Genomic DNA, 24598 nt, shown 5'->3' on the forward strand with positions numbered 1-24598 from the left:
GTATCTCACATGGGGTGTTGGAAGGATAAATATGTTAAAAATTGTGGGGCACTCAGCTACTGTGGCTAAGGGGGCCAAATAAACACCTAAGATAGATGGAGGAGCCTGGGAAAGAATTCAGTGATGTCCATAATATGAAGGAAATACTATTAATGCAGACTTTTTCTTTGGCATCGCATCCAGTTTCATGTGTAATCTCTAATCCAGTCACTTTAACTTCTGTGATGGGAGGTCTGTGTAAAAGTATTGGACGGTCAGGCAATAGCTTTTCAGGTGTGATCGCCCGTTGCCAGGCTGTGTTTGATCCAGGACGCAGGCTGGCTTGGTGAAATAGAAGTAGTAGTTCCCTGGCCTAATATGGAGCTGTTTGAAACCATGGGTACAAGTGGGCATAGACAATATTTTAGTTTCACTTTCATGGGTCACATTTTGTCATATTGGGAAAGAAGATTTGTTTTGTTCCGTATAATACTTTTTGTTTCCACACTGCTAGATTTTTCTCTCATCTTCCTAATGTGCCCATTATTTAAGGATCAGATAGTTTTCAATGCCACCTCTGCCCTATTTGTTTATGGGGATTCTGCAGGCCCTACAGGGGACACAACTCAGGAAGTGTGTGTATTGGCAGTTGTGCCTTGGTAATTGTGGGGAATCCTTGTCACTTAAATACCAACATCTAGGCACATTAGAAATATGAGACAACATTGTAGGCATGTGCCTGACTGTAATTAAATATTTCATATTGCCAGCTGCAACATTATTTGTAACCTTCAGGGCTGTGGGCCCTTCAGGTGTGAGAGAAATTGTACTTGAGGGGAAAACCACCCTGGGCAGTTCTCTGGTTTGTTCTGTTTCAGTGACTAGCCTACCCTCCTGGTGCATCTCTGCTTGCCTACATGGGCACACACCCAATAGCTGAGCGCACACATGCCCATATACACACACATCCCTTTCCTCCAGCCCCATACACAGAGCGCGCACACTGGCTTCCAGAGTCGCAGTCTCCAAAAGGCCTCTCTGTGTCTCTGAATTGGATATGTCAGCAGGCCAGGCGGGGATGGAGGAGGAGGCGGGACCCTGCTCTGATTAATTACCTTAGGCATTCGGGGGTGGGGCTTCCATCAGCCATCTGGCTGAGATATGGGAGGGAGCTGGAGGCGGGGGGGGGGGAGAGGGAGAGGCAGCCAGAGAGGAAGAGAAAAGAAAGGAAGAAACACTAGAGAAGAAAGGGAGGAAAACGGGCGAAAGGGAAAACCCCACGAGCTCATAAGAGCCACACGAGGGCAGGGTGAAAAGCAAAGAGCCAAGGAGCTTCTACTATATCCATCTCGAAGGGTTTTTTTCCTCCCACTTGTCTCTTACTCCGGTTTGGTTTATGGAGAAAAAGAAAATGGTAACTCAGGTAAGGTTTGTGTTCCCTGCTGCTGTCTGCGCTGTCTCCCCCTGCAACTCTGAATAGCGGGGAATTGAGAGGCTTCTTGCAGAGCTCTCGCCTGCTGGAAAAAGCAGCTTTTAGTGTTCTGAGCCGCAGGACGATTGATCTGCATGGTGTGTGTGTATGTGTGTGGCTACCCCTCCACCCCTGCTCCATAGCAGATTCCTGTTTCCTGTGCTGTGCAGCTGCAGCTCAGGAAAGACCCTGTGGGGATTTGTCTACCTCTTTGTCTTGATGTTGAGAGGGAGGGAGAGGGACTGCAGAGGTACGGAGGGATTCTCACAGAACTGCCATGAAACCAGGGGCTTCGCTTTCCAGGTTCACAGGAGAATTACTAGGGGGTTGGACCTCACTCCCTTTCACCTCTCCTATTTTGGCTTGGGAGCTGGAATTTAACTCCTTCACTCAATGGCTGGGGCGTCTTGTGGAGAACGATTCATTTTTTGGCTCTGTTGGCAGCACAGGCCCCAGCAGATGGGGGTCCTCTGCGTACTTACTGGGCATGGGATTTGAAGCCCCTTGTCTTTGACAACTAATCTAGCTTTTTAGTGCCCTCTAGAGAGCAGAATGCATGGGGGGGCATATGTATATCTTCTTTCAAGAGAGGCTAAATCTGCATTTTAATGGCTTGTTTCTGACAAGCAGAAAGGTAAACATCCCCGTCCTCAGGTGGCTCTGCTGGTTACCCTCCAAGCGATGGACCCTTCTTTAAGGGATGTGGAAATGGGAATGGGACTGATTACAATTTAGGAAGGAGAAAGTGCTCGTGTTGAGGGCAACTGACATTTGTGAGGGAACTTACCCAGGGTCTGGAACCATCATCTTTCTCCCACCCTGTGAGGAGATTTAATTGGACAGTGCCCACCTTTTAAGGCCACTACTTGTTTTAGGATTTTCTGGGCATGGAATCGCCAAGTCGCCACCGTAGGGAGAGGGTAAGGAGAGGAGGAGGAGGAAGGAAGTGGCATCGCAGGAGCTGGAATCCTTTACCGTTAGACATTATATAATGCCCTGCAGTGCTGTGCAGAGCCGGAAACCTTTGGGGGATATTCCCAAGGGGAGTGGGGGTGGAGGAGAGGTCTAGCAGAGGGAACTTTTCATCAGATCTGGGGTTGGTGAGTGCTGTTTTTCTTTGGAGCTCAGCATTATTTGGAAAACATTCCAATTTCACATATACACATCCATTCTTAACTCCCCTTAGCTCTAACTGGATACATGTTTGTTATGAACATTGCTGAGACTGTGCCTGTCCCGCCGCAAGGGGACATTTCATAGATATTTGGCTTAGTATGAGACAGCCACAAGAAGTGGTGATACCAGTTTTGACCCCTTCATTCTCTCTCGCCTTGCATTGATTGTCAATAGCTAAAAGATAGGAAGGTCTCTGTCCCCTCTAAGGCATTTTCCAGGGCTCCCTGTCCCCATCCCCCTCTTCTGCTTTCACTGTCATAGTCCTCATCTCCATCAGTGTGCCCTTTCATCCAGACCAGGGCTTTCGGTTAGCAGAGGGCTTTTAGTGATCTCCTGAGACTTTCTGCCTCCATTTAGTTACCGAATGGTCCTAAAACGGTGTCGTAACAGTCAGTGTCCAGTTGTGTGTAGCTGTAGTGTGCCTGTAGAATGTGCAGCTATTGTACAGTTGTATGTACATAGCCTGTGTTCCTCCGTGTGTGTGTGTGGTTGTATGTGTGGGAAGAGGGTTTACCACGTTCATGTGTATGTGATGTGTCCTTATTGTGTGTAGTTATGGTGCACATGGTCTAGGTCTATATTGTGTGTGTATATTTGTGCAGTTGTGCATGTATGTGCCTATGCCCCCAATTAAAAGTGTGCACAGTAAGTGTGTGCATATGGCCAGAAAACCTGAGACGGAACGTTGGCATAGAGACATGGAGAAGCTTGGAAGTATGGGATTCTTGTAGTACAACGTTAAACAGAAAAATTATAAACCTATCAACGGGTTCTGGGGACACCCTAATAAACCAGGTGAGGGAAGTCTGGACTATTGCCTTTCCCGAAGAACCATTAATTCACAGGCGTGTGGGAGAAGACGTCAAACCCATGAATTACTAGTCTTGGTTGACCTTGAATTACAATGTCTTAAGTGTGTGTAATTTCAAGGATACATTTGCTGGGTGGAAGTTGCATGTTTACATTCTGATATGAGAGAAATCCAAATTAAAATAACCAGAAGGGTCTGAAAGCTCAGGCTTCATCTTTCTCTGAACAACTGACTGGTATCGATTTACTCAAATGTGGGAACACTGGGGTAAATTCATCCATTAAGTACTGCCGTCTTTTAGGGCGACTGCATGGGTTGTTTATAGTCTGGCCCTATATATTACTTTGCTGCAGGTTTGGGGTGTTATATGGTCTAGAATAACGGGGCATACAGAACAGCATCCTCGCCCACGTTATTCTTACTGAGTTTCTGGTTCTGTGTATTGCAGTGACCCTGTTCAAAGCCTGTGAGTGAAAGCCCTGTTTATTCCAGTGGGACTTTGAACCTTTATGTATGAAAAGCAAGTGATTTGTGTTAAGCTTATAGCAGTTAGTGTGTGTGAATATGACAGCACTACACACACAATCTGCTGCACACCTGCTTTTTGGAACATCTCAAAACAAGGTAGTCTGGTTTACTGTATTTTAGGGAACAATCTCCCTGGAAGTGAGATTAGATGTATGATGGGCCATTTAAAAAGACAAAAATGGGAGGAGATCGGAGCTAGAAATAGTGATGGGTAGAAACAGGAGATTCTGATATGCTTTTAAAATAGGAAATCAAGATTGCTAATGAGAATTTGAGCTCCAGTTCATTAGCAGAATGTGCCCTGATTCCCTTAATCCTAAATCAGTGAAAATGAGTATAAACCAGGCCCAGTATGTCATGTGCTTAATTGCAGATGAAAGGGAAAGTCTTGGGTAGAGAGGAAAAGATTATATGTTAAAGGGCTTTTCTCTCTGCAGTGCATGGTAAGATTGCTAGTTTCTGTGAAACACAAAGCCCTCCCTTTCTTGGACAGCCCTGTGCCGTGCTGGCATTTTCCTTAGAATCTGTTTCCCATCAGGGCTGAGAGAGGGGGAAGGTGTTGAACATCTGGGAAAAGAGAAAAGGGGCTGCTGTCCCTTTAAGGAGTTCAGCAAGCCCATGTGGCAGCAGGCAATTCTGGAGTGTATTCCTTTGTAATGAATCACCCGTTCCATTGTTTGCTCCCCCCACTCCCCTGTAGCTTGGAGGGATGGAGCCTTTCACCTGGGCTGCTGCCTGCTCACGGTTCTTGTTCCTAGGTGGGGGGAGGGGATGTTTGCTGTAATTAAAGCCAGACACAAGAGAGCTGCTTTCTTCAAACTGCAGTGCCTCATTTTCTCTCTAACATGTCATGGGGTAGGGGGTGGCAGCTCTGCATTTTGTGGCGGGTACAGGCAGTAGCATCTGAGGGTCTGGTATTCCTTTTTGTGAGAGTCCTGGATCTCCTTGTAGGGATTACTAGTCTCCATTTTGTGACACCATCAGAAGTGACTTCACTCCATTCTCTGCCAGCATGCCCCCTCCCCCCAGCACCCCTCTGAGACTCCAGCTAGGACCGTTTATCTTGGCACGTGCTTGACTGACTATGCTCTGTCCAGGACTCAGAGAGGTGGTGGGGTTTGTGGGTTTGAGACTAATTTATGTTCCTGTTAAAACGGACTAGCAGCGGCCTCATTTTTTCCAGAGATTGTTTCTTCCCTTCCCCCTTCTATAACCCTTTGCTTTCCAGACCCGCACCGCGCCAGTCTGAGAGACAACCTTCTGCAGCCAGAAGTTGCTCACCCAGTCTCTGCTTTTTTTGAAAACAAATGCAGAGCTCCTTAAATGGAGATCGTATTTGAATCTGAGCAGCTTTCTGACTCATTAAAGGCCTCTCTCTGTGCCCATCTCATTCCTTTGCCTCAATCTCTCTCCCTATCTTTCCCAACCCACCCTTACAGTAATGACCAGATAAAATGGACCTTTGTCTGCACCCTCTATTGGGATTAGTCCGGTGCTATATATTAGGCAGGGTGGAGACAGGAGGCCGGGTAAGGAGGGCTATCTTGTACTACCTAAAAATAAACAGTGCATTCTATTATATGAAACTGTCCTCCTTTGTCTGAACTGTCTGTAAGGAAGACTCAATCCCAGGACAACTCTACCACCTCTTGCACTGTGTGGTGAGATTCTCTCTCTCCCTCAGGAGAGTTGTATGCTGCCAAACCCCTCTTTTCCCCCTTTAAACACCTCTTCTCCCCCTCTTGTAGGGTGAATGGCTCCAAATTCTCCCTGTTCCTTCACAAGCACCCCTCCCTAGATGATGTGTGTTTCTCTCCTCTAGCCCACCCGCACCTTTTTGCTGTATGGCGTCTCCATCTCCCCTGGGCAAGCTCTCTTCTCTGCTGTTTGGTTTGGAGTCCCTTTCACCATGTGCACAGACTATCTGAAAGCCTTTGTACTTCTCTTCACGCTAGGGCTCATGTTCATGGTTTTCTTTTTATTCTGAAAAGGGTGCCCGTTTAAATTTCCACTGCTTCTGTGCCTGTGGCATTTCCTTGTCTCTCCTCATTTTCCCTGGTTTGTCCTCCTAGGACTTTTTTCAGATGCTGCAGAGACAATGTTGGCAATGGAGGGATGTGTATGTGCGTGCATGCGCACACGTGTGAGTGAGAATAGGAGTCCTAGCAGGTCATTTCCCCAACAAAACCTCCCAAGGAGGAATCTAGTAATGGGACTTGCTGTGTATATGGGCCTTTGGTTTGTTTCCTTAGGTGTAGGAATATTTTAAAGAGTGTTTATTGCATTTAGAGGAAGAACTTAAAAATCAGTGGGGCCTATCAGAACCTAGAGAGTGAATTGAAAAACCTATTCTCTGCACCACCCAGCTGAGGACTTTCAGGCGCATTTGAGCAGAGTGCAAACTGCTCCAGGCACTCACTTAGCAGCCTCAGGATGGCAGACGCTGCATTTAATCATCCCTAAGCAGTGAGGTGGTGGGAAAGGGAATTTGATACAGCTGTGCCATTTGCTCAGATCCCGGTCTCAGGAATTAACTATTTCATTTAGCACATTTCTACTTTGAAAGACAAAGGTGACTCAGTGATTGGTGCCCAGGATAGCAAATTAGGAGAGTGGGGTTCTTAGGCTCATGGTGAAACACATTGTCATCAGATTAAAAGTGCTATGTAAATGCAAAGTATTGCTTTTTGTTATTACTTCAAGAAGAGGTCCCAACATGAAAGATCTAAATGTATTGCTCGTTGGGCTGTGGTGAGTTAGCAAGAGCCATTTGAGGATAAGGACCCTTTGGTGCCTTCTATATGTCTTTTGGCCACTTGAACAAAGCATGAGTTCTTTGTGACGAGTGGGATTTCAGTGAATTAGTAGTATTGGACATCTACTTACTGCAAAGCAGGACCTACTACTGCCAGAAGAAAATGATGAGAGAGCAGAATGTCCTGGCTAACAGACATTTGTGTGAGGATGAACTCCATTTTCAAACTAGCTTTTTACAGGTAAAGCGATTGTGCTCATGTGTCAGATTCTGGAGACAATTTCAGTGGGAGATGCATCTGTTCATTTGTGGGTTTGTAGAACAAAGTAGTATACTCTATTCTCTTTTCTTTCCTCTTACCCTCACCGTTACCGTTTACTAGTTGGCTTCTTAGGCCACAGAATTCGGGTTTCAGTAGAGGGAGTAGAAGCAATCAAATGGCCTCATGGTGGGGCACACAGATGGAAGAAGTTTGCTTGTTAAAAAAAACTCATAAATTTAAAAGGAATGTAGTCAGGTGCTCTCCCTATTTCTCTTTTTTTTTTCTGGAATCTGAAAACAGAAATCTTTCCTTCCCACTAAATCTATTTTCCGTCTACATTATGTGAAACTGCTCTGATTTGTTGTTGTAGGGTTATCTATGATCTCTGTGCTGTGCAGATTTTTTTTTTGTTGGCTTGCTAGTGAATGCTGGTTTGTGGTTTGTGAGAGCGGGAGTTGCATATATTGTTTCTGTAGGGTTGTTTGCAGACACGAGAGCTACTAATGCTGACTTGTTTTCTTCTAGAAAAAAGAGCATTGAAACCTTTTTGAAAAATAAAGAATCGAATGGACTTTGCAAATAGATGGAAAAGAAACCAGTTAGGACAAATATCGGGCCTGTTAAGTGACAGTGTGCTTTTTATAAATGTCTTATTTCTTTTCGCCTTACCAAATTCAGTCTGTTTATGTAATTCAGATTAATATTGCACACAAAAACAATGTTAAAAGAACAATATTAAGGTTGCAAAGTCAAGCACTCAAAAATCAGGACATACCAGAATTAAGGTTGTTTGTGCAAACTTAATTCGGCCCCCTTGTGCAGTATGCATTATGAAACAGTCTTTGGCTACATGATCTCATACAGTTTTTTCCCCAGAAAAGAGAGAGAAGGGTTTTAAAAAAAACCAACAAAATTCCATCATGTGGCATCATATTGATACAAAAATGGATCATCCGTGTGGCTGGAACCTTTAGATCTACCATCCAGACCTCTGCCACTTGAGCTAAGGGAGTAACTGATACCAGTAGTAGGTGGACCAACACTAGAGGGAAATGAGACACAGGCTTTGCCAGTGGGTTTCATAGCTATTTGCTGACAGCACAGGAATGGTGAGATTCAGGAATCTTGGGTTCTGTTCCAGGCTCCAGAGGGGAGGGGGCTCTAGTGGGCGCAGACTCTTCTGCTTATTCCCCCAACCATGACCCCTTCTGCCTTGTCCCCTCCAACCTGTCCACATCCAAGTCCTGTCTCTGCCCCATCCTTGGCTACTAATCCCAGTCCCTGCTGCCCAACCAGTCCCAGTTCCCCGCCTCCTGACTCCTTCATCCAATCTCTTTCTCCTCCACCCCACTTCCGGTCACCAGAGAGCTCTCTCACCCACCGGCCCACATTCCCCATCCCTACTGGTTTCCAGTTCCAATCTCCTTCTCTGGGTTCCTTGTCCAATTGCAATATGTCTCTCCTCTTCCCTGGCTCCTAGTCCCAGTCTCCTTGCCGGACTCCCAGCTCCAGTCTCTCACTGTGACTCCAGTCGTAGTCTGTTTGCTCAGCCAGTCTCGGTCTTCCCCCGCAACTCTGTCTGCCATCCTCTGGTTCCTTGTACTAATCTACTCTCCCACCCTTGTTCTCCCCCAGCAGATCTGGCTCTTGCCCCTTCTGCACTCTAATAAGGCAGCTTCCTTCTCCACTCTGTCTGGGCCCAGTAGAAGGGTCAAGGAGAACACAGGAAAGACAGTCTCCCCTGCTATCTCTTCAGGTTCTGAGAGCTGGACTCAGACCCAGCATATGGCCTGCAGCAGTCGAGAGCTGCAATTGCAGTGAAAGTCCTGCTCTGCTCCAGGCTGGAGCATGCCTATTGCAGATGGAATCTTTAAGGAATTTAGCTGCTAAAATCTAAGAATTCTCAAATCAGCATGTGCAAACTGTGATCCCCCCCGCCCCAAAGGATTATAATTTGTCCAAATTTGGGTGGATTTTCAAAGGATTAGAAAAGGCACATCCCTGACACAAAGGCCTTCCCCCGCCAAAGTGCCCTGCTTCCCAGCATGGGGGTGCTATGTCTCGTCAAAGAAAGGGTCACCAGAATTTTTTAAATTGGGCAGAACAACATGGTTTCCCCTAGCCTTTTTCTCAGCATTAGCTGAACAATTTTGGCTGAAACTTTCACAAAAATTCAGTCTGAGGCATACACGTGGCATGGAAAACTTCAAACAGTTAGTTTGGCAAAGTTATAAGTAACTGAAGACAGGGCCTGATAATGGGAAGTGTTGGGCAACCTTAATAATAGGCAATAGTACCAGCCCTGCCTATAATTGGGCTTGGCAAAATTTAATTTTTATATTTTAAATAATTTTGATGGATAATAGTTTACTTTTAATTGTTTTTTCTATTTTTATCTTTTTACATTTCCAGTTGTGCAATAATATGTGTGTTAAGCATTTCCAAGTTTATCCATATAAATGTTCACAGTTGTGGGAAATTATGGGTGGTGGTGGTCAGGCAGTGGGGGGGTGTCAAGCATTAATTATTTAATGACAGTAGGCATGGATTCAAAAAGTTAAAGCTTTATAACTGTTAAAACACAAATTATCAACATCACACGTCAAAATAAACACAAATATTCTTAAAGAAAACTGAAAGTTCTCAAGCAGATTTTTCTTACTTTGCCTATTTGTAAATTTTGATTATTGATGGAAATATATTTTCATTGGTTTGTATGTACAGGGAAATTGGCATTTATCAACATTTACCAATACAAATCTAATGTTTTCAAGACAACCTATAATTACTTTTATCTCAAATACAGTAGAACCTCAGAGTTACAAACACCTCAGAAATGGAGGTTGTACATAACTCTGAAATGTTTCTAACTCTGAACAAAACGTTATGGTTGTTCTTTGTAAAGTTTACAACTGAACATTCACTTAATACAGCTTTGAAACTTTACTATGCAGAAGAAAAATGCTGCTTTCCCTGAATTTTTTTAGTAGTTCATGTTTAACACAGTACTGTACACTCTCTCTCTCTCTCTTTTTTTTTTTTTGGTGTCTGCTGCTGCCTGATCGTGTACTTCTGGTTCTAAATGAGGTGTGTAGTTGACTGGTCAGTTTTAACTCTGAGGTCCTACTGTAGTCCCAAAGTACTGTATATTGCCTGTAAAGTACAATCCAGTTATCTGAGGGTGCAAGGGGACACTACAACTTTAGGGTAATTGGGATGTCAGCCTAGCTAGCAACCTTTAAGGACTACACTTGGGTTGAGGAAGCCTGAGTGCAGTTAGAGCCATCCTACTTCCTTAAGGTTCATAGATTTTGAAGTTCTGGTCCTGCAGACTTTAGGAGTTGTGCATGGTGAGGCCCTGGTCCCATGAAGCTTCCAAATTTTGGAGAGCAAATTTGACTTCCAGATAACTGTTTTTGATTGATCGAGTTTTAGACATCAAAGTTTGACTTAAGCAGTACATACAATACCACTCAGATTCACCTTCCAGTTTTTTATCTTCTCCTTGTATAAAAGCCTATCTCACCCTCCAATCCCTAAGTCATAGCTAGGCTTAAAATATTTGCAAGGAGTGTGAGAGGCTCACCTAAGAGTGGACTTAAGGTTTTTTTTGGACAGCATCAATCCTGTATAGTGCACATATCCCTATGTTGTCTTTAATTTGTTTTGTTGTCCTCTGGATCTTTTCTTGTTTTTGTTGTGTCCTATGTAACACTTGAAGTGAGGTGACCAAAACAGAACACGCTATTCAAAGTCAGCACAGTTAAGGAAGTGGGAAAGGCATTTGTTTTTCAACCAGCCCCCTTTTTGAGAAAGATCTGTCTCTGTAGAGCTAATTGGAAAGTGTAGTATAGACAGGAACAAAGGTTAGCCATTTGAATAGGCTGAATTTGATATCCATGGTTTCCTACAAGCAACGTCTTCCAGACTGACTAGAGTAGACAATAGGAGAGGGGAAGGTGGCTCTTGAGGGATCCAGGAACTTGTTGATTCCCTGTGAACTGGTGAGATTTTGTGGAATGTTAGCTTTGTTTGGTGTTCAACTGTTTGTATTTAATTCACACTATGTTGGTGTAAGTTTTCTTCATTTTTCTTTCTGTGTCTTTAAACACCATCTTTCACCTTGCTGTATTTACCAAACACAACTTTGTGAGGCTCATTTTCTGCTAAGCTGAAGCCCCTCCATGTCATTGTGGCAGTGTAAAGGGACAGAACTTTACTCTGGGGAATTCCCTCCATGTAAGGGGGCTACATGAGTGTAGTCCTTGGAGTAAGGACCGGGAGGAAAGAGGGCTGATCAGAGTTGAGGAGTGGGTATGGTGGGAAGCACACTGTGCTCTGACTGTTCTCTGCTTCCCATGTAGGGTTGCCAACTTTCTAATGGCACAAAACTGAACACCCTAGCCCCGCCCCTTCCCTGAGGCCCCACCCCCACTCACAACATTCCCCCTCCATCGGTGGCTTGCTCTCCCCCCCCCCCCCCCCCGAACTCACTTTCACTGAGCTGGGGCGGGGGTTGGGGTGCAGGAGTGGGTGAAGACTCTAACTGCGGGGTGGGGCCAGAAATGAGGGGTTCTGGGTGTGGGAGGGGGCTCCGGGTTTGGGGCTCGGGGTTGGGGTGTGGGCTTACCTTGGGCGGCTCTTGGTCAGTGGGGCTAAGGCAAGCTCCCTGCCTGTCTTGGCTCCGTGCTGTGCCCTGGAAGCGGCCAGCAGGTCTGGCTCCTAGGCAGGAGGTCAGGGGGTGGTGGTGGTGCCTGTGAGTAAGACCAGTGCATGGAGCCTCCTGGGCCCCCCACCTAGGAGCTGGACCTGCTGGCCACTTCTGGGGCGCAGCGCATTGCCAGGACAGGTAGGGATTAGCCTGCCTTAGACCCTCAGCACCACCGACCGGACTTTTAATGGCTAGGTCGGCAATGCTGACATGAGTCGCCAGGGTCCCTTTTCGACTGGGTGTTTTGGTCGAAAACTGGACACCTGGCAACCCTATTCCCATGAGCTTTAAGTTAGAGAAGCAGGAAAGACCCTCATATCAGGGCCCAGTCAATTTCCCAAATGGCTCAAGAATATCGTGAATGCAAAAGTAGTTTAAAGCTATTTTTTGATCCCGTGCCCTGCCCGATATTCACTATGTCACTGTGCTGAGAATTGAGTCCTGTCTGTGGAAGAGGTTAGATCCCCGTTTTCTGTAGTAACCCCAGAACTTCCAAGATATTTCAGGTTGATGTGCCATAAATGTTGAGAGGACAGGATTACCCAATAGTAAGCATATTAGATAGACAAATGCAGACAAAACTACAGAGGCCTTAGGCATTCTGAAGGCCTGGTTTTACCAAATTAAGCTAAATCTAAATAAACCAGGTTTAAATTGAATTAAGAGTGCCCACAGTGTGTTTTATATCAGTTTAAAATTATAGCTTTAGGCAAAGTGGTGCAACTTTGAAAATAGACCAGGCATAAGACTCATCCTTAAGAAACCATCCAGCTCTGGGAGGTAAGAGAGAGATGGGCAGTATAGCAACACCACTTAGGCTACATCTACACTACAGCTGGGAGATGCTCGGAGATCGATCCACCGGCAGTCAATTTAGTGGGTCTAGTGAAGACCCACCAAATCGATAGCAGATTGCTCTCCATTTGACCCCTGTACTCTAACCCCGACGAGAAGAGTAAGGTAAGTCGACAGGAGGGAAGATATAAAAGCAGTGTATTAGGTCATCACATGTTATCTTAAGTGTATTTGGAGAATCATACATACAAATAAATGTCAATATTTAATTCCTGGATTGAAAGTAGATCTTCCACAAGCAGGGTGGATTGATTTAAATAATCAATTTTAGTCTTGTTTTACATTTGTACTTTTAAATTATTTTCCTAAATAGAGGTTGATTTCTCATTACTTGATGACCATTAAAACATGTTGATTTGCAATTAAATATAGTCTTTACAACAAAATTGGGTACTACTTTTTGCTAACCAGGAGGATCTACTGTATCTAGTGATACACATTTATTTAATCAGCAATATGGCTTACTGTACATTTATTCAGATTCTGAATTTTTACACGTTTATTATGTTAGAAAATTGTGAATGATGCATTTCTTATTTAGATTAATTTTTAGTCATTTGTGTCACGTTTTATTTGGATTGAAATTGGAATTCAATTAAAATGCACAAAAAACGCATTTTAAAATGTTTTTTATTACTTAAATGAAAGTACCTTAAATGCACTGAATACATAAAAAAAAAGGTTTATCAAAGCATGTTTTGCTTTTAAAATTAATTGATTATTTAAAAAAAAGGATTCGGCCATGATTAGGGCTCCTAGGTGCTACAATAATACAAAACAACAATAACAATAATAATAATTATCTGTAGTTAATGAACTCAGTAGATAGTTTCTGGTCATCATGTCCTTTAAGATTTTAGAACCAATAGATCTCATCCTCTTACACCTCATTTTTATTCATAGACTGGAAGAGGAAAACAAGCTTTCCTGCTTTTTCACTGCCAATGAGTTCTTAACTTGGAATGAACTGTGCATTGAACTGAACTAGCTGAATAAACTGAAATGAAGAAAATATTCTCCCTGCACTTGCAGAAAAGCTTATTGCTGTCAAATGCAGGTTTTAGCACTTCAGCAAATTGTGGTTCCAGTTGTGTAGCCAGTGACTTCCACCAATTCAATGGTTTGATTTCTTTAAAACTTTGGCAGCAAAAGTATACATTCTGCTTAATAGTATCTTTAATTAAATGATTGTAATAGATGATCGTAAGTTTAGACCTTAACATAGATTTCTATTTCAAAAGAAAAAAGTATTTAATTTAAATTTAAATTGTTTTTAACTTTAAAAAAAAATGATTTTTTTTATCCACCACGTCCACAAGTACAGACCTTCTTGTAAGCCTCTTCTTCTTGTAAGCCTGCTGTTCTACATCTGCTCCTGGAAAGGACTGGAATAGAAAGGGTATGACAGGTTAGACTAAGGTGTGCTGGCGGAGCTGTACTGTTAACAATCTGTGGCCATTTTGGGAGTATTAAAATTCAGTAAACTCATCCCACAATTTTGGGGAAAGAAAGCAAAGCTTAGTTCCTCAAAAGTGCCACCAGTCTGGATGCATGGAGTTGGAAGGAACTACACACAATAGAAAATGGATTTTGCAGGACTAATGCAATCTTGTTCTAACACCTGGCCAGAATCCCTTCCAGCAAAGAGAAGCAGTCCAGCCCAAATCCCTTTATTCTAGAAAAAATATGTTAAAACAAACTGCCCAGGGCTCTGTACTGTAGAAGGTTTCTGGAGTTTGACAGTGATAAAGTGTGTCTTGTGAGCTGTGCTGGCCCATCTGGAGGAGGCTTGTATGGAACCCATCCAGCAATCTGGGGCTTCTGCTTCCAAAGCAATGAATGTGTTCAGTTGCAAAGTGACATCTGCTTCAAAAGAACATGTCTGTAGGATGGAGAAAACTATCTTTCTCTGTGTTCTGTATGGGACTTTCAGTGAGCGGAGAGTAGATTGCATTTTCCAGCGTCCCCACTATATGTCAGAAAAATTTTGGTGCTAGTACTGAGACAGTCTCACCTTTGCTTCCCTTTGTGCTTCTGGCTCCTTTAACATTCTGTTCCTCCTAGAATACTTAGAATTACTATCTTGAACACCTGTGCGCACACACTACAGCATCTCTGCTCGCCTTTCCTGTCTTCCATTAGTATTTAATTTGCTTTTTCATATCCCATCTTTCAAGCAGAAGGTCAAATCTTCTTGTTCAAGATGCTCGTGACAGGTTCTGCTGCAATCATGTGGCGTTTGGGATGAATTGGTAGTGAAATTGGTATACTCCATGAGGAATATCACCAGTATTGCCTACAGCATGACCTTCCTGCCACTAGGGCTGCAGTTAGCCAAAATTAAAGTTTGTTATCCGCTTATCTCCATTAATTGGAAATAAATCTATCTTTAGAAAATACACAATAAAATTTTGTTTTCTTTCTTTATTGTATTTCTCCTTTTCCATTTGGTAAACATTTAACTTCTAATTTGTTTTCTGTCACCCTGGATCAGATTAATATAACCCTCCCCCCACCCCTGCCTTTTTTTGTGCACTAGTTTACATATGCACAGTTCCAGGAATAGTATTAAACTACTACCTAGCAAGTAGAGGGAGCTCTCACTAGCTTTGATGTGCCCTGCAAAATGGTGGCAACTACTTTAAATTTCTCAATGGAGGGGCAGATTTTTTTTTTTTTAATAGTGGACTCATGATCCCCACTGAACCTCCATAAGCCTCCTTTTATATATATTTGAGTGTTCGCAAGGCCTGTTAGGAAATTGAAAGGTGCAAGGCATTCTTCTTTGTCAGATCAGGTGTTTGACTTTTAATGGGGTTCCCCAGATCCTTTTTCACCTTCCTTAGTGAGGGGTCTGTCAATACTAAAGGTGACTGCAGTGAGAGATGGGAGTGGGAATATAAAATCCCAGCTCTCAAAAGGGTAAAATAAATTGCTGCTGCCCTTGGAACCACTTTGCTATGGTCCTTACAATGTTGATGTAAACAGGAACTCTTCCTTTGCCCCCTTGCCTTGTCCCCTGGCCATAGTCTGGAGTAGTGGCTGCTGCTAACCCTCCTGGAGCCTCTGTTCTACAGGGATGGAGGAAGGCAGAAAGTGATCGATTTAACAATTCAATACACAGCTTCACTTCCCTGAAATTCTATCTGGGGAGCGAGGTTTTGCCATTTGATGGCTCAATATTTCATGTGGGAGCCAATTCATGCCATGGAATGGGAGGGAAGGAGAGGGTGTTTCATTAATATGGAACTGGCCATCCAGAGCGGACTGAGTAGCATTCAGACACTTTGATGGTCAAGAAAAAAGAGCACTAATGGCATATTGTAAACCCCCACTTGCATTAGAAGGGTCCCTCTGAGATATAAGTCCCCTTGCCTGTGGAAACTTAGACCTTTCATTTTCTGTTGCTGATTTGTTTGATAAGTTTAGACTTCCAGAGGGATAGCTTCAAGTTGCGCCTTCTCTTTGGTTCTTATCCTCGAGGAAGCAAAGACCAAGACCCCACACATCGTTCTTCTCTCCCCCAGGATCAATTATCCTGGCATTTAGGAAAAAACACTAAATAGGGGGCAAAAATAAGGAATAGAAAGCAGAATTTATCCTTTAGATTTCTGAAACTTGTCAGGCCAGTACAGTGGAGTCGCATCATAGGCGCATTTAACTTACGCAATTTTAACTATACACGCTTGGCAAAACAAAAAAGAGAAAAATAGCAATTTAAATATTGTACCTGTATTGCGGGCAATTCCACCCGCCATTCCACTCAATGAGCGTTTGACGATACGTGATTTTCGCCTTACGCGCTAACTTCAGAACCTAACCCCCACGTAAGATGCGACTCCCCTGTAGTACCAGCTGGAACTCTGTTCCTGTGTCAGTGTGACTGGTAACATCGAATTCTTCAGTATACCTGAAAATACTTTTGAGGAGCAGAAAGATGCATTTCTGCAGTAAGATTGGGGTATCCCCTTTGATTTAATCAGCAGGAGACTAATCAAATCTGTGCTTGTGCAGAGTGGGTATGGGGATGAGATAGGGGAAGGATATGACCATCCTTCAAGGCAGTCGGTGGAGTAAATTTCTGTCATTAGTGTCATTGCGAGATGGCGCAAAGAACCACTCACTCCAGTGGGCTTCAAATTCCCTCTTCCAAAATTCCCATCTGAAAGCATTGTTTCTTTTCTCCCCTTGCCCTCTAACAGAGGGCAGGGGCCTACACTCCACCCCTTTTGTTCTAGCTGTAGTCAGCAGTCATGATGGCTCATCCTGTACTTTAGATCATTTGGAGATGGGAATCCTACTGCTTTTCTTGGACTTTTTATTTATTAAATTGGTAACATTGAGGCAGGCCTCGGGAAGGAGGGTTTGTTTTAATCTAACTGGTGTTCCGCTGATTTCCTTTCACTCAATGTAAGGCTAAATGGCGTCCTGAATGGCTTTTCCTAAAATTGTACATCTGTTTAGAATTTTAAATGGGATCTTTCATGACCTGGTGAAGAAGTGGTGGTGGCTGATATGACCCTCTTTGTAAGCAGACTATGAATTCTACATCCTCTTCCTGTAATTTAAGCATATCAAAGTCAATGATGATGTAAATGCAGGTATGCCCCATCCCCAAAATATACCTTCTGCTCTCTTAGCATTCTCAGAGGAGCTTTGGGTTATCCATCTTGAATTTTAGAAGCAGCCAATGTTTTCTGGGAAACCAAGGCTGATATCTGACTCTGTGAATATGGCCCTCAACTGGAGTTCAATACATGTTTGCTTCAGAATTTACGGAGGACTGTAGCCTCCAGTACAGGAGGAACTTGGTCTCCAAGGAACAAAACCCTGGAAGTATAATCAAGGCCTTAGACAGGAGCAGACTTCTAGTTCTGAAAATTAAAACCCAGTACATGAAGAAGGTATGCAGAAGATGAACTGATTAAACAAATGTATTTTCTGTAGTGTTCTAAAATTTGTTTTCTATCCATTCTCATTCATGTTTCATATTTTATCAGCAGTTGCAAAATTCTGTGCAACTGTTACATCACACAGAGAGCTAAGAGCAGGGAGAGGAGTTGCTAGCAATAGAAAAAGCACCAGAGTAAATTCAACAACTAAGGAGAGGGGTTGTAGCTGAACCTGACTGACCTGGCACTGAGCTTGGCCCTCAACATGTCTTACTGTTTCAGGATGTACTGTGGCAGAGTAAAGTCTAAGAAAGCTTTGAGGGGACTTAACACAATTTATTCTCCCCCAGAACAAGATAATATCACCTAAAAGTTTGCATCTCCCCAGAAGCTGGTGATCGTTTCGTGGTCCCATCCTGCTGGGATGTGGGACACACATCTCTTTCCTCCTTTGTGGTGTTTTTTGCTGTTTGGAAAGTAACTGAAGCTGTGCTCATTAATCTTTGAAGTTCTCAGGTGCCTAGTGGAGGCTTCAGGAAGGAGGGGGGAACAGGACAAGGAGGGGCCATGGCCCTGCAGTATTTATGTCTTCTCTTTTATCCTAATAGACTTCTCGTCAGGATGAATGTGTTCTGAAATATTTATTGCCCTGTTTAAATATTCATTGATGCAAAGGCAGTGCAGCATCATGGCAGCACTGGTGCCTTAGGAGACGGGTAGGCTACTGTGCTCCTTGGCAATTCTTTTCAGTAATATGATAAAAATGGAATAAATATAAGGCATTCCCCCACTGCAAGATTCATACTAGCATTCGGGCTTACATCTTGGTGTTTCTTCTGAGTACCAGAGTCTTGCATTTGTTCTTAGGCACATATCCTAGAGTGTCTCTCTCTTGGCTGCCAGATGCTCATTCTTACTCCCAGGCCTATATCCTAGGGTGTGTTGCCTTGTTTAGCCTGGCATTTAGGTGTAGGACCCGTTGGCAGAAAGAGTTTGAGTTTGATGTGGTGCAGCCTCTTATATTTCTGGTATGGTGGCAGACTAATGGAAAGAGGAAAAATTGTATCTACTCACCCTTTAGTACACTGCTGTGGGTGGCAGAGATCTGTTGGGATTCACTGAGGTGCAATCTTTGGGAGTTGCACAACCTTTTAGAGGAGTCTGTAGATACTCACAGAAGCCCTTACATCAGTTTAGCTTACACAAGGATTTAAACCAGTTACAAGTTTGTCTGCATATTAGGAGTTTGCACCAGTTTAAGAAGATCAGTTTTTAAATTGGTCTCGTTAAACTGGTGCACTTTTCTATTATAGACAAATTTTAGTGGGGTGGGGATAGGGATGAGCATCTTGCCTTTGGAAAGCTTGGGGAGCTGTTCCATCTGAAGGCATCAAGGCCTATGTTTACTGAGACCTCGCTGAGAGAATAGAAGTATAGAGAAGATGTCACTAGGTGGGCTGCACCTCTGAGCAATGTCTGTGGGTGATATAGGGCAGAATTCGGTGCAGGCTTGTGGGTTACAAACTGGTATATGATAAATTGAGGTTTCTCCTCCCCCAGGTCTACAAAGAGATTCAGCAATAAGGTAGAAATTTTTTACAGGTATGTCTGACATTCATAGAGGTTTAAGGCCAGAAGGGACCGTTAGATCATCTAGTCTGATCACCTGTATATTACAGGCCATTAAATTTCACCTAGTTACCCCTGTATTGAGCCTAGTAACTTGTATCTGTCTAAAGCATAATTTATGTTTAACTAAAGCATGTATTCTAGAAAGGCATCCACTCTTAAGCTGAAGACCTCAAGAGGTGAAGAATCCACCATTTCCCTTAGTAGCTCGTGGCAGTGATTAATCCCCCGCATTGTTAAAAATTTGTGCTTAATTTCTAATTTGAATTTGTCTGGCTTAGCTTTCAGCCATTGGTTCTTTTTATGCCTTTCTTTGCTAGATTAAAGAGCCTTTAATACCTGGTATTGTCTCCCCATGAAGGAACTTATACACTGTAATCAAATCACCTCTCAATCTTTTTAATAAATTAAATAGATTGACCTCTTGAGGTTTCTCACGGTATAGCACTTTCTCCAGCTCCCAAATCATTTGTGTGGCTCTTTTCTGTAACCCCTCCAGTTTTTCAGCATCCTTTTAAAAACTATGCTTGGTATTCCAGTATGTCTCACCAATGCTGTAGAAAGAGGTAAAATCATCTCACTACTCCCCTGATTGCACATCCAAGGATCACATTAGCCCTTTTTGCCACAGTATTGCACTGAGAGCTTATGTTGAGTTGCTTTTTCACTATGAGCAGGGCCGGCTCTAGGCACCAGCAAAGCAAGCAGTTGCTTGGGGCGGCATATTTGCAGGGGCACAAGAATCCAGCATGGGAGCTGAGAACCAACAGGGAGTCCTGGAAGCTGTAGTTCCTTGGTTAGCTCCCTGCCTATAGAGCCAGCCCTGGAGCAGGGAAAGAACTACATTTCCCAGCATTCCCTCGGCCGTTAGTAACAGGAAAGGGAGGGGGAAGGAGTGTGGAACTGAAACCTCATGCTGCAGCTTGCTGTGAATGGTAGGAACAGAGCCAGCTCTAGGTATTTTGCCACCCCCCACCCCAGCCCTGGGCTCCCCCCTCACCCCTGTGTTGCCCTAGCCCTGGACTCTCCCCAACTCACACCCCCTGCCGCCCCAGCTCTGGCCCCCACCTGCACCTCCTGCCGCCCCAGCCCTGGGCTCTTCCCCCTTCCCCCCTCCGCACCCTCTGCCGCCCCAGCTCTGGCCTCCACCTGCACCTCCTACCGCCCCAGCCCTGGGCTCTTCCCCCTTCCCCCCTCCGCACCCTCTGCCGCCCCAGCTCTGGCCCCCACCTGCACCTCCTGCCGCCCCAGCCCTGGGCTCTTCCCCCTTCCCCCCTCCGCACCCTCTGCCGCCCCAGCTCTGGCCTCCACCTGCACCTCCTGCCGCCCCAGCCCTGGGCTCTTCCCCCTTCCCCCCTCCGCACCCTCTGCCGCCCCAGCTCTGGCCTCCACCTGCACCTCCTGCCGCCCCAGCCCTGGGCTCTTCCCCCTTCTCCCCTCCGCACCCTCTGCCGCCCCAGCTCTGGCCCCCACCTGCACCTCCTGCCGCCCCAGCCCTGGGCTCTTCCCCCTTCCCCCCTCCGCACCCTCTGCCGCCCCAGCTCTGGCCTCCACCTGCACCTCCTGCCGCCCCAGCCCTGGGCTCTTCCCCCTTCCCCCCTCCGCACCCTCTGCCGCCCCAGCTCTGGCCTCCACCTGCACCTCCTGCCGCCCCAGCCCTGGGCTCTCCCCCAAAGAAAGAATTGGGTGGACTAAATGGACAGTGCCCCTCTCTTTCTGAAGCCTAGCAAGGGAGGTACGTGGATCCCCCTAGAATTTAAAATGAAAAGTAAGGGAGGGGAGGCTCTATTGGACCTGGACAGCTTTAGATATTGTACCAGGCACGTAGGAGGATTTCCACTTCTGAGCCATGGAAGCAGAAATTGACTTTTCTTTTCCAGATTTGAACACCCTCAAAATTCAGGAGTGCTCAAGCTCAATTTGGGCAGCTGTTACTTCATTTCTCCCAAATCAAATATACTGATCCACTGTAACTTGCTGTAGAAAAAGTAGAATAAAATTGAGCAAGAAATGCTTCCCAGTGGTTATTAGGACTGGAATTGCTATTTTCAACAGCCATTGCTTTTTTTTTTTTTAAGTTTTAGTTTTATTCCTTTAAAAGGAAGACCGTGATATTGCTTTGGCACATTCCCCATAGAAACAAAGAATGGAACAAAAGAATAATAAAGGCACCTCAACTTTTCCTCATTTATGAAGGACAGTCTTATAATATGCATCCAGATATCCTCCAATCACACAAGCTGAAAATTGTTCCACTTCATTGCAGTTCTGTAACCATATAGGAACCAATCCTGTCTGTGTTCTGTGCAAATCCAAAATTCCTGCTGAATGACACGCCCTGGGAGCGAGTTACCAGTGACCCAGGGCTGCGGTGGAAGGAGGGTGCAGTGGGGGGAGGGGGGCAGCCAAAAATTATTTTTGCTTGGGGCAGTAAAAAACCTAGAGCTGGCCCTGACTATGAGCCCTAAATCCTTTGCAGTCAGTGCTTTCCAGAATACAGAATGAAACCTTCCTTTAGGATGGAAATCTGGTCTTGGAACAAATGAATAACAGAAGGCAAGAGGAAGCTAGATTAGCTAGAGGAGCCAATGTGGGAGCCAATCTGGATTCCTGAGCCACCAAACTCCTTAAAAATAACATGCCAAGTCAATCACAGATCTCCATTGCTGCTTCTCTCCTCCATCCACACCCCCATGGCAGATTGTTACAGTATTGTTGCTTTGCTATTGAGTCCTGGCATTTAAGACACAGAGGAGAGTCTGGTTTGCTTTGGCTAGGATTGTGTGCATCTGATCCAGTCTGGTTGCTGTTGAATTCTCTCCATGTGCAGGACGAATTCATATGGACCCGTGGTATGTGTAGTCTGCAGTGAAAGTGGTATGAGGCTGACAACTTTAGCTGCTCATATAATGAAGAATCTCAAGAGGAGTTGTGCTTTATATATAAATACGCTCTATGCTTTCCCCCATATCTCATCTCCATAGTCGTGTCTGTACATACAGCTCCTCACTGTGTTTTCTGCCAGCTCTGCAGTTCCTTCCAAGGCATTCAAAACCCTACCAATTGATTCCAGATGTTTTTCCCTTTCCCAGCATTCCCTCCTTTCCCCTCCCCCTCCCCATCCAGCTGGCAGCTGAGCCAGCACTGCTGCTCTGTCCTTGGTTTTCATCCTGAGGTGCTGGATTTGGGGAAAGGAGGTGCAGGCAAGGGAGCAGATTTTGCTAGCCACTGGGACAGGGGAATCAAAGAGTGGATTTTGTAACGCAAGTGAAATTAGACATTTGACGGGGCTCTGACGTAGTCCTTAATGTTTATGTCCATCCTTCTACCATCAAAATCACAATGTAGGCAGTGACTTTGCACAGTTCAGTACCAGCCTACTTTCCTCTTTCAGCTGTGGAGAAAGCGACAAGGAAGCCTGGCTTCTGGTTGCAAAGGGATCGCCACAATTCTTTCCAGAGAAGCACCAGTTTGAGAGAGCTGCATGAGACTCCCATGCAGGCAGACACATGCAATAGGCAAGGCTTTGAAAAATCCACTTGCCTACAATGAGTAGGAATATTTCTGGGTGAGGGGCATCAGCTTCTCTAGGATTTAAACTGTAAAAAAAAAAAAAAACTTTAGTTTTTACTGTGATGTCTTCCTAAATCTGCAGAGCTAGCTCCAGTGCCACTTTTGGGGAATCTGGTTACTACCGCTGTGAAGTAGCTGGGACAGAGTGCTCCCGTCACTGCTTGTAGGAGTATGGGGCCCTGTGGAGGGCTGTCATCCTCCCTACCCCTTGGAGCAGAGGCATCTGGAATGGATGGCACTGTTTCAAGCAGGAGACCCAGCTTGTGTGGGCGGTGGCCCCTGCCAGCACTATCCTGTCATTCCTCCTAAGAGTTTTGCTTTCCCCACTCCATTCCCACACTCAGAAAACTTTGTTTTCTGGTGTGATATTAGGGAAACAGTGGACTGAGGGTCAGGAAGTCAGTCTGAAAGCCACTGGTGGCATGCCCTGTATCTGGCTCTCTAGTAGTGGGCTCATGTATGGGGACCCCTTATCCTGAGTCTACTGCTCCCTTATGTTGGGTGATGTAGGTTCTGATCCGGAAGGGAAGCCTCCGTTTCCAACCATCCCAGCAGAGGACTCTGCTGCTGTATGGGGACCCTCCTACCACTTCAGCAGCGGTCTCTGTGAGTCAACATAAAATGTTTGGAGACCACTAACCAGCATTAATTTATTTCTGGGGTGTCCCAATGATGATAGATTTTGTAGGTGAGGCAGCTGATGCAGAGTTCAGCAGCAGTAGACGCAGAGTTTTGGAGTCCAGCAGTGGAGGGTACCAATCCACTGGGAGACTGGGCAGAAGGTGGTATGGCTCAGAGCACAGGTGTATTTTCAGCCTGGTGATTGGGCTTAGTTCTTGGCTAGTAAGTATTAAATATACATCTCTGTTTTTTAAATCTTAGCTATATCCACCAGGAAGTCTGAGATCCTCTTGATTAAGTTGTTGTCCGTTTCAGCACAGAGAGCTTGAATTTGTGCACAGGAATAGAGTGAAGTTTGACTAGTGTTGGGAACAATGACGGTCAGGGTGTTTGCTGTATTTCAGGTGCTTGAAAGTAAAGATCTCTCTTTTTCTTCTTTTCCCACAGCAGAAGGGTTTGGCTTCCTTCTATATGGTGTGTTTAAAAAGAATTCCAGGGGGTAAATTTCATATCTCAAATTTCTTTTGCCTGTCTCCATTAGAATTTTTCAGATGAGCTCAATTCACCATTAGATGATAGTGATAAAAACGCTTGAATACATAGGAGGCTTCTATGAACTACAGCTTCCATGAGTGCTGTCATGAATGGAACTGCACCTACTGTGAATTACAGGCCTGAAAAATTCCAGTTTAAACAAAACTGCTGTGATGGGGAGAATAAGTGTCCAAGCCTTCAGACAAAAGAATCCGTAATACTATAGTGGTAGCAAGACCTACCTGTTGCACACTGCTTTACAAAGGAGGTCAGTATATCCCCATTTTACATATTGGGAAACTGAGGCGAAGTGACTTGCCCAAGATTACCCATCAGGCCAGTGGCAGAGCCAAGAATAGACCCCACATCTCCTGTACTAGTTCAGTGCTCTGTCCTGTCTCCTTTTATCCAATGCAGTTTAGTGCTGGTGAAAGGTGCTAGTGGGACCGCCTTGGTGCTGAAGACCTCTGTTTATGGAACAGATATGGTAGCGGTGCAAGCTTTCCATACCCTCCATCTAACTCTCAGTGGTGTTCGGTCTCCAGGTTTTATTCAGTCCTTACCCTGTGCTGGCAGTGTTAGCAAGGAAGCAGTTGTGGTTGCATTTTTGTGTTGCGAATACCAGCCAACTAAAAACAGAATTGAAAGTTAATTTTGGCAACACTTGTATGCATTGTCATTCCAACAAAGTTGTTAAAAGCTGATTTCAGGCCCGTTGCGTGACCCTATCCCTTTGCACCTACCCCACTGAACACAGCTATTGGATGGTGATAGATTTTGATCACTTCCAACAAGAACCAT

The 24598-nt window shown here is 44.7% G+C and overlaps 1 protein-coding gene across 43 annotated transcripts in view; it reads left to right on the top strand.

Moving 5' to 3' along the window:
- The window catches only part of RBFOX2 (RNA binding fox-1 homolog 2), a 246656-nt gene that overhangs the window by 143173 nt on the left and 78885 nt on the right, over positions 1-24598 (top strand). For 4 of the 43 annotated variants that reach the window (XM_065564164.1, XM_008179340.4, XM_065564226.1 and 1 more), the window contains exon 1: positions 1164-1402. The exons of 33 other annotated variants lie outside the window; for them this stretch is intronic. In XM_065564164.1, coding sequence (XP_065420236.1) covers positions 1376-1402 — 27 coding nt within the window. In that variant the 5' untranslated portion in view covers positions 1164-1375. Of the gene's footprint in view, positions 1-1135; positions 1403-9928; positions 10070-24598 lie in introns of those variants that run through there. 6 more of the 43 variants (XM_065564218.1, XM_065564239.1, XM_065564232.1 and 3 more) reach the window with 6 other exon arrangements.

This window comes from Chrysemys picta, chromosome 1 (assembly GCF_011386835.1).
Source record: "Chrysemys picta bellii isolate R12L10 chromosome 1, ASM1138683v2, whole genome shotgun sequence".
Lineage (NCBI taxonomy): Eukaryota > Metazoa > Chordata > Testudines > Emydidae > Chrysemys > Chrysemys picta.